Source organism: Drosophila busckii, chromosome 2L, assembly GCF_011750605.1.
Source record: "Drosophila busckii strain San Diego stock center, stock number 13000-0081.31 chromosome 2L, ASM1175060v1, whole genome shotgun sequence".
NCBI lineage: Eukaryota > Metazoa > Arthropoda > Insecta > Diptera > Drosophilidae > Drosophila > Drosophila busckii.
Genome location: NC_046604.1, coordinates 4,241,495 through 4,257,938, shown reverse-complemented (window position 1 = coordinate 4,257,938; position 16,444 = coordinate 4,241,495). Strand labels below are relative to the sequence as shown.

At 42.9% G+C, this 16,444-nt stretch overlaps 3 protein-coding genes across 3 annotated transcripts in view; 2 read left to right on the top strand and 1 right to left on the bottom strand.

The window, feature by feature from the left end:
• Positions 1 to 3,564: 3,564 nt before the first annotated feature.
• Positions 3,565 to 5,236, top strand: LOC108601074. Its single transcript, XM_017988972.2, has 3 exons — positions 3,565 to 4,361; positions 4,418 to 4,563; positions 4,616 to 5,236. Exons 1-3 carry the CDS (start codon positions 3,643 to 3,645, stop codon positions 5,089 to 5,091), a joined length of 1,341 nt encoding a protein of 446 aa, XP_017844461.2. The 5' UTR covers positions 3,565 to 3,642; the 3' UTR covers positions 5,092 to 5,236.
• A 543-nt stretch (positions 5,237 to 5,779) lies between these two features.
• On the top strand, positions 5,780 to 10,140 carry LOC108608465 (coiled-coil domain-containing protein 170). Its single transcript, XM_017999853.2, has 6 exons — positions 5,780 to 5,917; positions 7,030 to 7,111; positions 7,529 to 7,654; positions 7,710 to 8,525; positions 8,661 to 9,533; positions 9,593 to 10,140. Exons 1-6 carry the CDS (start codon positions 5,811 to 5,813, stop codon positions 10,112 to 10,114), a joined length of 2,526 nt encoding a protein of 841 aa, XP_017855342.2. The 5' UTR covers positions 5,780 to 5,810; the 3' UTR covers positions 10,115 to 10,140.
• Positions 10,141 to 14,620: 4,480 nt separating this feature from the next.
• LOC108607921 overlaps positions 14,621 to 16,444 on the bottom strand; it is a 42,835-nt gene continuing 41,011 nt past the window's right edge. The window contains exon 4 of the mRNA XM_017999034.2: positions 14,621 to 16,132. Coding sequence (XP_017854523.1) covers positions 15,296 to 16,132 — 837 coding nt within the window. The 3' untranslated portion in view covers positions 14,621 to 15,295. The remainder of the gene's footprint in view (positions 16,133 to 16,444) is intronic.

The window sequence follows — 16,444 nt, the reverse complement described above, 5'->3', positions numbered from 1 at the left end:
TGTGTGTGGCGAGCAACAAAGTTGATTTAGCAAAGCTTTGCTGTTTCGCTGCTGGGGAAATGGTACTAATGGGTGGAGAGTATAGCGGCCAATTCAAAAAAATATTTTTATTTGCTGTAGCATTGAGCGTGAGCTTGATTTTTACTTTTTCTTGCACAATGAGCGCCTCAGAGATTTGAGCGATTAGTGGAACTTGGTTAGACCCCGAACTTTTGTGGCTGCAAGTCCCCATGTGTGTGTGTCTGTTAAACCGTTTGACCCCGTTAAGCACATTTTTTGTCACTTCTGGTGAGTTCAGGCGACAGGATAACAGCAAGTTTAGTACGAGAGCTTGGCAGGCGCATAAAGTTGCCAAAAATTTTTAGTACGTATTCCCCTCTGCTCAGCCCCCTCTCAAGTGTGAGTGCCACTCAAAAGCGAGCGCATTGTGCTTATGACCTTTGAAGTGAGCTTGCCACTCACACACACGCACACCAGCATAACTACACGCACACATGCATGCAAGCTGAGCATGAAAAAAATCCTTGAACATATTGATGAAACAGGAGTGCAGTAGCCGTAGTGCAGTGCAGACAACAATAACTGGAATCGACTGTAGTCGACTCTCGACTACGTTCTTTTCAGCCTGTTTTATGGTTGTGGCCTCCTCCTCCTCCATACACGTTTGCTACCAAAGAGAGAAGTCATGGACCATTAGAAGCGCAGTCAAGGCCAAGCAGAGTTCTCTGACCTGCAGCTGAGCCAAATTCCATTCTAATTCAGTTGGCGCGTAGGTAACTTGATTTGAAGGTTTCAAGGTCGAAGATCTTGAAACAAAGTGGGCTGTGTGAAATTTGTTGACTACATTTTGCAATAGAAACAACTACTATTTGATTGTTTATTAAATATTTTTGTGTAGCTGCTAGTCTGTTGCGCGTAACTGGACAGGATGGTAGTGCAACATAACTTTCTTCTTAGGCTGCTGGAAATTTGCTTCAATTTTGCCTTAACGACCACAAATGCAATTTCCGGTGCATCAAGAATTCTGCACTGTCTCTGGGTACCGCCTTTAAGGCACAGTTAAAATGCAGTTGTCAGCCAAAAAATAAATAAAAATAAATTGTTTCGTTTGTAAAAAGTTTAATTAAAAATATGTTTAATTATGAAGAGGGAACTTGTAAGAAGACTCTTGGTTATGGATACGACTGGTTTTTGGTTTTGGAAGCCTTAAAAACTACATAAATTTAATAAAAATGCGTTCGAGTGCCAGGCAGCAGCAAAAGAGAATAACGTTAACGAAATAACGATGCTTGGAGAAGGAGACGGAGCACGGCCAGCGACCCTGGAGTGCATTGAAAAAAGTACTGCATATATATATATATAGATACTATATATAATATATATGTGCGGTGTGAATGTGCAATGTGCATAAGTATGTATGTATATTCTTTTTTTTATGGCTCTGATGTCTGTCTGCTGAGTCCGTTTGTCGCTTTCTTGTTGAAGGCTGCTGCTGCTGCTTCTTCTTCCGCCGTTTTGTGTGGGAAAATTCAGGCCGTGGGAATTACATGTGAAATTTCAAACAGGCTTGAACAGGCGAACAGGAACTTCAGCGAAAAGCAGCAAACACCAGACAGAATCAACAAGAACAACCAAACAGAGACGGAGCGAGTGAAATGGGGAGCGCGAGAGAGTAAGAAGCAGGCAGACGACATAACAACAACGAAGCGAAGAAGAACAACATAAACATATCCCCTTACTTGGCGTTCAACCCATTTCGATTCCCGTTCCCAGCAACAAACCAAAAAAAAGCAGCAGCAGCAGTTGCTCGAATAAGAGCTACCCTACCAAATATTAAATGCAATTTTAATAAAACATTTATTTTTAAACTCATATTTAAGTGCTTAACTTAAAATAAGCATGCAAATGTTAAAGCAACTGCAGTTTGCTTACTTGTATCTTTCAGATACTTTTTCTGCAGTTGGCATTTATTACAGGGTAGCCTAAAAGAACTGAACTCACACACACATATATGCACATGTGTACACGCTTGTTTGAGCAAATATGTTGTGAGCTGGTCCCTTATGTTGCCGCTGCTGTTGTGCAACATTTTGTGGCATTGTCAGCGCAGCGCACAGATTTTAACGGAACAAAATCGAGCAGGCGCACAGCGAAAAGAGCAACAAGCGCGTTGCATGCCACACGCGCAACGCACACAGACACATTTGCAACAAACTAAGGCCATAATTATGATAATAACGAACGCAGGGCTACCTACCACTTGATATTTCAGCTAACAAAGGGCCTGCAGTTTGCCTGCGGTCATTATTAGGGTGGAAGGTTTATATTCGATTAGAAACTGCAGCAGGCTAGCAGCAACGTGCTGCTCAACGATTGCCACTTGCCACATGAATGAAAAACCGGGTTGCAAGCCCTTTATGTCAGACAAAACGGCGGCAAGAACTTGGCTCTTGCCATGGCCGCTTTAAGCCACAACCGCGCTGAATCCTCTGCACACATACAAATGTTTAAATATAAATGCTTTTATCGTAGCTAAAATGAATGATGTGAACTTTTTAGTTTATATACTAATATTTTAAACTCATTGTATTACTAAGATAATATATATAATGCTAACTTTTACACATTTGCATTTTTATACAGCTCATCTCTGCTCCAGATAGACTGCTCTTGAGCTATACCATTTTTTTCCAAAGCTGATAATCCTTCTGCTCATACTTTAATCAACCCATTACCTTGGGTTTGTTATAGATGGTCGAACGGCGAGCACAAACTGTCGGCCTATCTTTGCTGAACAGCCAGAATAAAAACAATTTATATGAAAAACAATTTCTTTTGCTTACGTGGGGTAATAACTTAGCTCTTTTGGGCTCGGTTTTATTCTTTTGCCTGAATAAATACGCGCCATACTCTTAACATGCGTTGCTGTGTTTTGAAATGCTATAGAAAACTCGTTGCGATTTTGGTGGCATCGGGGTATTCGGCTTTTCAGCTATGGGTGCATCAGGCACAGGCGGCTTACTGTTTTCGGCTTCGGTAATCGGAGATTGGGATTGGTATTGTTGCGCCATTAGCGTAGAGCCTTAAAATTACGTATACGTCATAGCTTATCTTTGGCTTACTTACATTATGAGAACAACGCACAGATGTAAGTACGCCATCTACAGTGCATTTGGTACAGTTCCATGACTTGTTAATTGCTTCACTGCTATTAAATATATGTTTGACTCTTAGCTGCCCCATATGACTACGTGCCACCACCTACTCGGGAGGTCAACAGCAATCTTGTGCCTGCCCCAAAAATGACGAATATAAAAAACAGATTAGACTACACTTTATTGCAGTGCAGCTTGTATGCATTAAACAATTTTTAATTAAAAAACAATTATATCGCTTTACTGTAATTTTGAAATTTTACCAAATTAAACTTTAAATTTTAAATACATTTAATTTATTGCTAGTATCGATGCAAACACAAAACAAAAACCAAATTGAACATTCTTTTAAATGCTGACAAAGCTATGCTCACTGTTTATTGTTTTATGTAATCATTTGAAACACTGTCAAAATATATAAACAATTCGCACACAACTACATTTAAGCAGTTGCACACATATTTACACAATTGACATATAAAACGCGATGGAGGATTTAATGGATGATTTGAGAAAGAGTATTGTCAACTTTGCTGGCAGCAGTCCTGAGAGCACAGATGAAACTGAAGATAAGTCCGAAGAGGAAGATGAGGATGCTGTTGTTATACCATTTCCACTACCCACACAAAAGGATCCTTCCATCTGTCGCGATGAGTTTCTGAAGAATCTGCTAAAGCCTTATAAAATCAAAACCAAGCATGAGCATGAGCAAATAATGTTGCAGCAAACAATTGTGGCGAGACCCTTGGCCTCCATGACAGGTGAGGCTATGGGCATTATGAAAATGCTGCAGGAAGCCAATACAGGCAGGTTGCGTAGCACCATATCGCAATATTCAAAAATAACGCTGACTGAGGAGGAAAAGGAGTCACTGCATCGAGCTTGCCTGGTGCAGTTCCAAAAGGCCGCCGTTGAGTTTTTGTCGGTGCGTCTGACCAAACAGCTGGACACATTTCTACAGGTTTGGCCAAATGAAATAGATGAAATACCGCATCGTCTCTTTCATTGGTCGGTCGAGCACTTTCTACGCCGACAAAAGCTCAGTCAACTCTATTTGGGTGTGCTGGTGATGGAGAAGTCCCAGCATGAATTGGACTGCACCAAATTTGCCGTTGATCTGATAGAAATTAAGCGTTTGATATCTGCAATCAGAGAAGATTTTCGCAACAATGAAGACTTGTGTGTGGGCGCATTGGCGCAGCTAAAGTAAGTAGTGCTAGTTATTTCAATAATCAGTGCATGATTAATTAATTTTTGTAAAGGCTTTCGGACTATGAGCGTACTGCAGATTGGGTAGCTGAGCTCGATGGTTTGCGTGAGGCTCATCGAGAATTGCAAAAACTGCATGAATCACCTGAAACTTTCGATAGACATTCGGAGCTTTTGAATAGCAACGACTTGGCAGAAGGCAAGCAGACATTTAACTATTTAGCATAACTTTAATTTGAAAATCTTTACAGCTCTAATGCCCATACAAATGCGTTATCGCATTAACTGGATGCGCAGCAATGTGGAGCAGCATGAAATGTGGCTGGATGCCAAGGAGCGAGTCTTTCAGGATGAGCTCGACGAGTTGACAGAGAAAATGAGCACCGATAGTCGTTCGTTTCATTATGTGGACTTTGTTTATGAGCATCAAATTGAGCGCTATAAAAACTCCATTATCGAATGGCAGACGCGTCTGGACAACGATCTGGAGTATGCCGAGCTGACTTGCAACACTACGCGCAATAATTGTGTCAAGGTTAGAGATGATCTCAAATACTATAGAGAGCAGGTGGATATGTTTAAGCGTCGCGTCGAAGAGGTCAACGAGCAAATTCGCCTAGAGGAAGAGGCCAGAGCAACGACAGAAATTCGCTTCCTCTCGAATGTTTCCAACAAGAGTAAGGGCAAAGGCAAAGGCAAGGGTAAGGGCAAGGGCAAAAAGAAGTAAAACTGAAATTTCGAGTATTACAAATAAAACAAACAAATACTAGGGGTTACACCCCCCGTATAGTCTACGCCACTGTGCACAAGCTGCAGTGACAATCAACAATTTGCTGCTGCCTAAAGGGTTCGAGTTCATTGGCTTCCATGGCAAAATCAAAGTCAGGGCTAAAGCAAACAGCACATGAAAACTTTGCCCAAACATTTACCATGCATATTTATTTGTCAAAGTTACACAAAATGGGGCGGGCGGAGGCGTTTGGTGTCGTGGGCGTGGGCTTGGGCGTGGACGTGGTCTAGGGCGTTGAGAGGTAGCAGCCCGAAAGGAAATGCCGCCAGACGGCGACAATGAAATTACGGTAAAAACGATTTGCGTGCCTGCCTAGGCGGAAGCAATGAAGCCATCCCCTCCAACTTCATCATCATCAACATTGCAGCATAATTATGAGCCAATGCTGCTCCTCAAAAATTGAATTTGCAGTCAGAAAATCGAATCATGCTATTAGGTGCAATCAGCCCTACCACCCAACCGCCCACTCAAATTGCCTTGTGCATTGCCCTAGTAACGCCCACGTGTTGGGCTCTATGCATAGTTATTTTTATGCGCCTGGCAACTGACTAAGTGCTTGGCTAGCTAGCAACTTTTATTTATAGTTGGCAAATAGAAAATATATGTGAAACAATCACCGTTTAACGTTGGAACGCGCGCGTTCAATTCGCGACTCAATGCCTGCGAATCTCAGGCCCGAAACCAATGGCAATACGCCAGAGGATTGGCATGTCTTTGAGCTCTTATGTGGCAAATTGTCCTCGAACTCAAGCACATTGCCAATGTCACCTCCAGTTCCAGTTCCATTGGTAAGTTCTCCAGCTGTCTTTAATGGGGCCAGCCAGCCAGCCATCCAAATTGCCATCATAACTACATAAATGAAAGCATTACGTTTAGATTTATGAGCTTGCATTTTTAATATGAATTTCGTTTTTGGCAAATTTGAGCATTGTGCGCTTATCAACATAAACTTTTTGGTTAGTTGTTGTTGTTTTCTTTTTTAGTGTGAAATTTATGCGGTTGTTAGGGCTCAAAGTTGTTGGTTGTTGTTGATGTTGTCGTTGCTTGTGCCAGGCGGAACTATTGGAGGATTTATGCGATTTACATAAAATGCACAGTGGTTAAAAAAAAACAGCAGACAAGCAGTAAATATAAAGTAACTGTGCGTGTTCTATTAACTTTAATTCTTATGTTGCAGTTTGTTTAAAATTATATTTTGTTAGTTCGTTGCCACAAAGCTAAAAATTAAAAGTAACTGCTTCACTTTATTTATTTTATTTAAAACCAATCAATGCTAATTTCACAACTCTACTTTGTTCTACTTGCTACTGTGCACTTTATCTATATATTTAACTGGCTTCCCTTTTGACTTTTCGGCACCTTTTCTTTTAGGGCCAACTGCAAGCGCAAATAAAACTTTCCCACCTCATTTTCCGTTTCCGCTTTGCAACGTAAATTTTCGCAGCTCATGTCTCCAACTCCTTGCACACTGTGCACACGCAACTCCAATAACCAACTCCTAATCCTGTCTTGCACTGGCGCCAAGTGAATGACCCAAATAACAGTAAACAAAGCAGTTTGCAGTTCAGTCTGCGTCCCCCCATTCATTGGCTTCGTTTTCACTTCTAGTCCGTCCCCTTTCGTTTAAGGTTCCCATTCCCAATTGTTAGCAAACTTTAGTTCAGCATAAATTTATATAGTACCGCGTGTGTGATGTTATGTTGATGTAAATTCCTAGCTAACATGCCAGGTAACTGGCTGGCCAGTTGTTAGGCTGGTTGTCAATGCCACAAACGACGGTGGCAAGAGCAACATTTCCACGCCTTGAATTTAGTTGCCTGCCAGCGGCTACCTCGAGCGGTTCATTATTTGTTCACTCAATTCTAAATTATATAGCCCCAGTATGCCAGGGGATAATCATCTGCATCATCATCACTTGGGACTCAGTGGTGGACTATCGCCGCATCATCACCATTTGGTAAATTGTAGGCCTGGCAAGCAAGGAAACTGCATAAAGTTGTAAAATAATGAATAACGTTTTAACAAAGTTTTCTTTTAATTTCTGATTGTTATAGTATAAACAAATTTGAAATTTTATGGTTGATTTGATTATAATTTTTAAAAATTAAGCTTTATTTTGACTCTTTATACTCGATACAGCGATTTTAATTTATTTAGTACTAGTATTTCAATTCATTTACTTTTGTTTCATATCGTTTAAATGAATAACAAATTGCAAATAATTCTCTATTAAATATTTTTATGTTCATATACATATTCAAATTTATATTTAATATTAGGATGGGCAAGAGTTATTTATATTTTCTGTGAGAAATAAAATATGTTTAAAATATTATAAATCAGAAATTTGCATATTTTTTTATTTGCATTCAAGCTGGATACATCCTGTGGCACGGCAGGCATCACAGTCAGTGAACATCATCATGGACTTGATTTGACAACCACGCTGCGCAGTGAACTGGCCGCACTGTCCTACAAAAAGGAGCGTCTAACCAGCGAGGTAGGCGCAGCCCTAACAACTGGCAACCTGGCAATTAACCTAAATTTGCTTATAGCTGACAGAGACACGCAGCGCGCTATGCAGCAAGGACTCAGAGGTGGAGAATCTGCGGGCACAGACCGCACGCCAGTCGGCTTTGATAGCCTCGCTGCAGGGACGACTGCAGTCGGCGGAGCAGCGGGAGCAGGTGGTGCAGTCGCGTTGCGATGGAACCATACAGACGGTGCAGCGGGAGAAGCGCAGCTCGGATGAGCGCAATAAGGAGCTGCTGTGCAAGCTGCAGCATCTGGAGGGGCAGCTGGCCAGCGAGGAGTCGCACAAGGAACAGTCTAAGGCGCAGTTCCATGAGCTGTTGCGACGTCTCAGCGTGGCACTTGGCCTGGAGGTGTGCGAGGGCAATCATGCCACGCCCGAGTGTGTAGTGTCGCGTGCTGAGGAGCTGCTGCTGGAGCTGCAGCGGGCAAAGGCCAAGGTGGCCTCCACCTGTGACACGCTGAGCAGCTGCGAGAACGAACTGCTCAATCTCAAGTCATTGGCCAACATAGAGAAGCAACGATTGAGCGCGCAGCTGGACGGCGCTGGCAATCATAACCATGAGCTGGAGGGACGTTGTCGTCAATATGAACGCGATTTGCAGCTGCAAAGGGATCGCCTCACTGAGTCCGAAATCAATGGCGAGAAGTTGAAGGAGGAGCTGCGTGGCTTTGAGTCGCGTTGCCATCGATTGCAAAATAACTTGGACCGTTGCCAGGGCGATCGTCTGCAGTTCCTGCGCACTCTAAGCAATCTGCTCAATGTGCCTGAACCCTGCGAGACGCTCATCAAGGATAAGCTGAGGGAGCTGCTGGGCGAGAATCAGTCAATGCAAGCGGTGAGTAAATGGCAAAAATAAATTTAATTGGCAGCAATCAATAATTGAAATCCAGCCAAAAGCAAAGTAGCCAGCACTGAATGAGTTTTTAATTTTATATTACAAGTCAACTGTTTTTTGTTTTGTTTTTTTTAGCAACTGCACTCGATGCGCGATCAGCTGAGCTGTGAGCATGAGAAGCTCAAGGAAACGCAACAGTCCACCGAGTGTCGTCTGCGCTCCGATGAAGCGCAAAAGTGCGAGATGGCAGAGCGTCTGGATAAATGCCATGCCGAGATACACACGCTGCGCAAGGATCACTTGAGTCTGGCTGAGTTTCTGCAGCGTTTGGCGCATGCGCTCAACTGGAGTGAATGCTCAGCGCCGCCGGCTGTGGGTGCGGACACCAATTTGATGGCAGACAGCTTGCTGGAACGCGCCGAGCGGCTGGCTGCTCATTGTGAGCATGAGCTGGAGAAGGGCTGCTGTGATCACGTGCAGCAGCATCATGGTCATCATCATGGCCATCATGGGCCGAGTAAGCTGCGACGAGAGCGCTCCTGTCACGACTTGACGCTGAAGGAGAGCAGCAGCGTCTACAATTTGCAGCGACGTGTCCGCGTGCTGCGCGAGCAAGTGCAGCGACGGGACCTGCACTTGGAGCTGCTGCGTCGCAAGCTGGCCATCATTGAGGATGGCGCTAGGGGCAAGTGCATGCTGCAGGGCGAGCGGGATGAGGCGGTGTGTCGTGCCAAGAAGACGGCCAAGCAGGTGGATAAGCTAAGCGCGCAGCTGGCGGATGCGCGTGCTCAGATTGCGGAGGTCAAGGCACAGCTGGCGGAGGCGGTGGAGTATAAGATCACATCGCTGGAGCGTGCGCGCAAAATTGATGAGCTGACCACACAAATCTGCGATCTGGAGGATGAGAAGACCAGAATGCTGGCGCAGCTGAATGCGTTAAAGGAGCGTCTAAAGTCCAGCTGTGAATCCAATCAGAATCGACGCTGTCGCGATGAGGCGCTTATCAATGTGAGTAGATGAAGTTGAAGCCATATCGCATCCAATTCTATATCAATTCTATTTTGCAGTCGCTGCGTGAGGATGTCAGTCGCCTTAGCGCTCAGCTTTCGGATGCCAATCAGCGTCTGTCGCATTTGCAGTCCTTTCGCACCTCCGTGGCGCGCACTTTGCATTTGCGTGACTTACCCGAAACGGATTTGCTGCATCGCTTGCAGGCGCTTTGCTCGGCTCATCAGGAATTCACGCTGCTGTCCAAACGCTATGAGACTGCCTCGCCCGTCGGCGATCATCCGTGCCCGCGTTATGATGATCCTGTGCCGCCCTCTGCGCATTGTCGCCCGCCGCGTGAGCTTAGTCCGCATAAGCACGATCACAGGCATGAACATGGCCACGCCCACTCGCATTCCCATTCACATGGCACACGTCATCTGCAGAGACAGCGCAGCAAGAGTCGCGACAAGCGTTTGCATGATGCTTGCTTCGACTCGGATGTGCATCGTGCTCATCATGGCTGCAAGGATCAGCTGCTGGCTAATAATTCAAGCGGCAGCTGCGACGAGGACTTTGATTTTAAGAGCAAATATTGCTAAACTAACTGCCCTTTTAAACATTTTATTTGCACCTCAAAACGTTTTTTGTTTGTTTGTTTAATAATTTAATAGCTAAATAAAGCATTTAATTTAAATTCACTTAAAAAATATTTACACATTTGTCTTGTTTAAGTACAAATAAAACGTTGGAGTTAATTGTATGTTTCAAGCAGCTTTTGTCTGCCTGCATTTGTTTGTTTGGTTTGTGTCAGAGCTAAATACGGTGTGTGCATTTGGTTTGGTATTTTCTTTGGTGTATTTATTTAAAAGCAGCCGCCAAGCTAACGAAACAAAAAAAAAAATGCAAAATATTGAAAAAATTACATTAAAGTAAATAAAATAGTCGATATATAGAAATGTTAACTAGATTGCGCTGAAGTTTTTGACTCTTATGTTATCCCTACTTTATATAAAGTGTCTGTCAGTTGTAAATTGTAATGTCATTGGCTTGTTCACCTGTCCAAGGGGCTTGATTGGCCACTGCCTTCGTAGCTGTCGCTTTGACTCGCCTGTCATGTGGCTGGTCAGTGCACAAATATGCAAAATAGGAAATGTGTCAAACAAGGCATTATGTCGCCTGCGATGCTGAGGCTGCGGGGCAATTTTCAGATGCGTCTGACAAATAAATCAAATGCGACATGCAACCCGTTTAAGTCTGCAGTGGCGCTTGCCACATGTTCAATTAATCAAAAGTGCAGCAGCAAATGAGTGTTTTATATTATTTTTTGTATCTTTTTTTTTTTTGGTTTTTATTATGAGCCGCCAATCAAGATGCATAATTTTGCATGTTAAGCGACAAAGCGTTGCATAAATGGCAAATACACGTGAGTTGCAAGGAGTTGAAGCAGCAGACAGTCGCTGCTTTGGTGCAATGAACTTGACTTGACTGCTTGCAACGCAAATTGTGAAGATCGACCCGCTTGACTGGCTGCTGGCAGACAGCCAAAGGGCAAGCGGGAGAGGTGGTGCCATGCCCCAGACCTACAGAACCAGCAATAAGTAACGCGAAAGAGGCAGAAGAACATAAAAAGCAAAGAAAAAAATCAGGAATCTTGGCAGGCCACAAGTCACACATATGTGTGTGTACGCCTGGCGCGCGGTTACTGATCTTGCCACATGCGGCACAAACTGCAACACGCTGTGCCACAGCCAAGCCAAGCAACCAACAGGTTCTGCTTTAAATGCGACTTTTGATCTTTTGCTAAACTCTCGCGCAGGCGGAGATGCGCCCATTAGACTCTGGAGTCACTCAGGTGCGACTTTAGTTATTATGAAACCAAACTGACTGGCCCATAATTAAAAAATATGCAGAAAATGGAAGAAAATTCTTAAAGCGCACATTTAAATTAGAATTCGCTTTAAATTTGCCATTACATTTTGTTTGATATTGGCTGCAGCTTTTAACAAATATTTATAATTGCCATTACATATATATGTATGTAGTAGCTTACATGTTAGCCCGAATATATGCACGTATACGGTTCATTCCAGTTCGCCTAATTCTAGCTTGTATGCGTTGACAGTTTGAATATTTCAACATGTCTGTGATAAAATTCCGTTGCATTGCCATTGCTCCTTGTTCAGCTTGGCTGAACTGAACTGAACTGACCCACCCACCCCCACAATCAGCCGCGACCATTGCGCCACATGCCTCAATGCTCAGTGTCCGGTAGGCAGGTTGGCTTGTTGGACATTGAATCACTTTCAAACGTGCCAAAACTGTCAGACGTGTTCTGAGGCGTGGTTCAAGAACTAGGCCAACGTCAACGTCAATTGGAAATGCTGTAGAAATGGTAATGTGACTATGACAAACACAGCTCACACACACAAACACACACACACATGCAAAGATCTTACCTGTGTGAGAAGGTTTTCAGTTGCTCCTCTTGTTAAAATGCTCTAGTTAAGTGAGTTTAGGGGTAGCTCTACCTTGTTAGCAGCTGGAATAAGCTGGTGAAAACTAAATTTTATAGGAAATACTGCTGAACAAATTAAATCTTTAATAAATATGTAGCACAGTAATATGCTATACTATATATCGTTTGCTGATATCGATTATATCGATAATACAAAGACAGCATTCAATTGGTTCACTTTTTAAATATTTCTTATAATTTTTATAAATCTTTTGCATATACAGACACAATTCAATTGATTTATTAATTTTTAAAATATTTCTTACAATTTTTCTAAGCCTTTTGCAGCACAAACTGTTGCTTTTATTGAAAAACAAAGGGTATTCTCCATTCCATTGTATCACTCAGCTTGTTGTTGTCTTGGGCTATGTAAATATGCTCACACACCACACCACTTGCAGCTCTGAGGCGCTTGTGTGTCTGCTGGTGTCACATCAAATTGTTTACAATACAAAACAACACGTGTAGAAAAAAAATTGACTTGTGCAAAAAACTAAAGCATACAAGTGGGCGCCTTAGCTTGTTGCTATGCCAGAGACGAATTTAATAGCTGTTTTCTTCTATGTCTTGTTGTTAAACGTAAACCAAGCGACACAATTGGAATGCCCAGCGTGTGGACAGCTTCAGCATATTTGATTACAGATTGAGTCGAGATTCGGTTTTACCCACTTGGCCGCAAAAGCCACAAAAACTTCCGCTTATTGTTTAGCAGCAGCAGCAAAAATTAAACCGACGCTTGCAGCAGTCAACTTAAATAATCAAAATGTTTTGCGGCTTTCACAGTCATGCAGCCAACAAATCCACTTGGGTTTCCAATATGTGTTGGTGTGTGTGTGTGGCATGCAACTGAAAGTTGAAATGAAAATGCATTTTTACATTTTAAGCATTTATATTTGATGTCCGGTGTCTGAGCGAGGGATTTGGCTTTATCCTTTTGCAAGTGGCAATTGTTGGATTACTTGGTCATTAGCACTGCAGGCCAAAAAACGAATTGAATTGTTGAAAACATTGCCAGCTGCCAAAAAAAATAGCAGCAAACAAATTCTGATTAAAAACTTGCCACGTTGATTCGACTAAAAGCGTTTGGGCAACAGACGAAATTTGTATTTTCGAGAGCTCACAGAATTAAAATTTATAATTGCCTGTGGGCATTGGGCCAGCTTAAAGTTGAAAATAGTTTGGGCATAAATACCTATTTCATTTTTAATTGGGAATATAAGCTGAACAGCCTTGCTTTGTTCTAAGCCACAAGTGTTGCCCTCAAGACTATTCAGGCCATTAAACTTGATGTTGATTGCAACAATTACCAAAAAGTTGACTCTTTAAGCTTTAAATGTGAAACTCTTTGTTGACAATTTGATGTCTGTGGACCACAGAACTGAACATTATTCAACTCTGCTGACATGCAAATGTTGAATCTCTGAATCTCTGTGTGTCCGAAAGCGAAAATAATAAATGTCCACAATAATAGCATTAATAATGGCAATATACATGAAACATGAAACACATAAAACAATAAAACCGACCATAAAATGCAAGCACATTTATAATGTTGAATAGACCCCCAAACCCGGACTATCAGCCGCACTCTGTGGCTTGCCTCTGCCTTTTAGTGGGGGGCCAGCTTGCCACATGATGTGTCTTAATTAGCATAAATGTTCACTGCAGTCTGCCGCACTTATCCATATAAACTCCCAAGTAGCAATTGTAACTGCAACTTCAACTGCAACACAGTTGGACTTTGACTGTGTCTGTGTGTGTGTGTGTGTGTGTGTCACATGATTTAAATGCTTTTTATGCCAGTTGCTGCTTGCACTTCAATCAGCAACAGTTGCAGTGGTGGCAACTCCAACAGCTCCCATAACCCTTGATTAATTATACGGGCATGCATTCAGTTCACTTTGCCTTGGCCCTTTGACTTTGCCCTTGCCTAGCGTAATTGTTGATGTAATTGTAATTGTTGGCACAATTAAATAGGGAAATAATGCCATTGTATCCACAAGCCTGTGTCTGCCACAGACGACACGCAATTTATTATGTACAGATATCTGATGATAATATTCTTAATATTTTTTTCATGTCCATTGGTGTATTAATTTTACTTGCATGGGAAGCGCTTAGCATGTGACCTTCAAAATAACTGTTTAATCTCTCCACACTTGCAGTTGCTGCTTACTAAAATTCGTAGTGAGCGCCAAGCTGTGAGCGCAGCTCTTTCGCAGTCGGCGTCAACGTCAGCGCGCGCGCTCTCTCTCTTTCGATTGCAGCGTTGCAATTGCTGGCTGCTTGCCAAATTGAGAGTGCACATCGATCTACTCTCTGCACTTTTGCTTATTAAAAGAAATTCAGTTCAGTGTGCACCGTGGTGCCAGCATAACCTTTTACTAATAAGTCCATCTATACTTTTATTTTGTTTATATCAGCTTTATTTGATTTTTGTCATTTGTTGAATGCAATGTTATGATTAGGAAATACATAGTAATGGGCTTTGAATGCAATGGCTTATAGCTAAATACAATCAGTATATGTATGCATATAGTATATATAATTATATAAGTCATTAGTAATATTCTTTTATATGTATATATAATATATGTTTGCATGTTTATTATGTACGATCTAAAAAACAGTTAGTAAAATTTTAGTTAAGAAAAAACAAGCTTAGTGCTAATGCTTATGAATGCAGCGAATGCCAAACAAACATTTAATATGCTATATAACTAAATGTATACACATGAATATATTATTATACATATATAATTGTGTATTTGCTGATATTAGAAAACTTTATAAAACTCGTTTGCTTATTGACAATCGTTCGAATGCGCTTTACCGTTTTTTGTTCTTGTTGTGTATTCATTCTCACGTTTTTAATTATAAATATTGTGTATTAAATTTGATTTGATTTCTTTTTTAGTTTTTCTCTTTGCCAAATGCCGAGTCTATATGGCTATATAGACGCCTAAATGGTATCACAGATAAATGCGTGCGCTCACACACACAGCTGTGCCACACACACATATACATATACATTAATATATAGTATTGACATAACTTAGGCCATAATGCTACAAGCTATAACAAAGAATGTAGAGCTACAACTATATTATATTATATTATATTATGTTGTGTATATAGAAGTGGGGGCTGATGCTTAGGAGGGGGCGTGACTGGAGGGCTCGATGCTGATTGTGATTGCTGGTGGTGTTGCTTAGTTCTGCCACCAGAGGGCGCTCGTATTCCAAATCCACGCGCCCGACCCTACTCAACGATGCTGTTGCATATTGGGCGGTCCAAATGCCTGCATGCTGTAGTAACGCTCGCAATCCTCCTTCACCACGCTGGTCACATGATGGAACTGACAGGGATGCGATATTTGTGACTTGGGCGGCAGCGGCGCTGGCTTGACGCGCTTCTGCTTCTTCTGCTTGCGTCCGGGCACGGACAGCGCCAGATTCTCCGGATCGCTGACCAAGCGCTCCACATGTTGCCAAAGTTCGCGTGCGGCGTCTGTTGAATCGAAGCTGAAGCCAATCATCTGCTGATGATTTGTGGACAGACACATGGTGTGAAACGAAGGGCCCGCTATGCGATAGTTGGACAAATTATCCACGCGATCTGACCACAAAGCGAAGCAAGAGCCACGCTCCGCCAGCACCAAGGTGAGGCGTGGCATGGAACGCGAGCGCGCATTGCCCTTATCATGCAGCATGACTGGAATGCCAGTGAAGACCAAACGCCAGTCGCCATCGTTGCCAGTGCCCTCATACAAATTGGCCAAGGCGCCGCACACGAATATGTCGGTGCCCAGGCCGCCAAAGAAGCTCTCCACCTGCCCGCGCTCGTACTCCGACAAATTGGTATTGCTGCTGGTGTCCGTGCTAATGGTGTCCGCATCTATGTCCGAGGCATTGTAGAGCGATGTGGTGCCATGTGCGCTGCTGCGTTGCGCCGAGGACTGTGAGTGGGCCGACCAGTCGGCGTGCAGGATAAGCTCTTCCCGCTGCTCTGAGGAGGCGGTGCCCTCGCTGGACTCTGAGGGTGGCGCCGAGTCGCTAACGGAGCCCAACCGGCGACGTGTCTGCGGCAGCTGATGTGACATCTAAAAAGGTAGCAAGAACAAATAGTGCTTTATTAGATTTTGTGGCTAAAGTGTAAAAGCATTTCAATCGCATTTTCCCCTAACCCAGCACAAATCCCAACTTGAGTTTGAGCGCTAAGCCAAAAATAAATTCCCAACACGCGCGCGCTGCACTTTAGTCGACTTTGGATGAGCTTTTAGTTGTTTTGGCGCAGCTTTTGCTTTTGCCTTTTGTTTACATTGCGGTCGCTGGGCGGGCGAGCTCAACTGGAAATTATACACAATCAATTTCCGCTCCAAAAACTGTAAACAAGCCATCAAATATGCTGAACA

What these genes read in the sequence shown, in the direction of transcription:
- LOC108601074 (XM_017988972.2), top strand. Translation starts at nt 3,643, where the DNA reads ATGGAGGATTTAATGGATGATTTGAGAAAGAGTATTGTCAACTTTGCT. An exon ending in GGCGCATTGGCGCAGCTAAA is followed by an intron (nt 4,362 to 4,417) that starts GTAAGTAGTGCT and finishes ATTTTTGTAAAG; the next exon opens with GCTTTCGGACTATGAGCGTA. An exon ending in TAGCAACGACTTGGCAGAAG is followed by an intron (nt 4,564 to 4,615) that starts GCAAGCAGACAT and finishes AAATCTTTACAG; the next exon opens with CTCTAATGCCCATACAAATG.
- LOC108608465 (XM_017999853.2), top strand. Translation starts at nt 5,811, where the DNA reads ATGCCTGCGAATCTCAGGCCCGAAACCAATGGCAATACGCCAGAGGAT. An exon ending in AACTCAAGCACATTGCCAAT is followed by an intron (nt 5,918 to 7,029) that starts GTCACCTCCAGT and finishes TAAATTATATAG; the next exon opens with CCCCAGTATGCCAGGGGATA. An exon ending in AGGAGCGTCTAACCAGCGAG is followed by an intron (nt 7,655 to 7,709) that starts GTAGGCGCAGCC and finishes ATTTGCTTATAG; the next exon opens with CTGACAGAGACACGCAGCGC.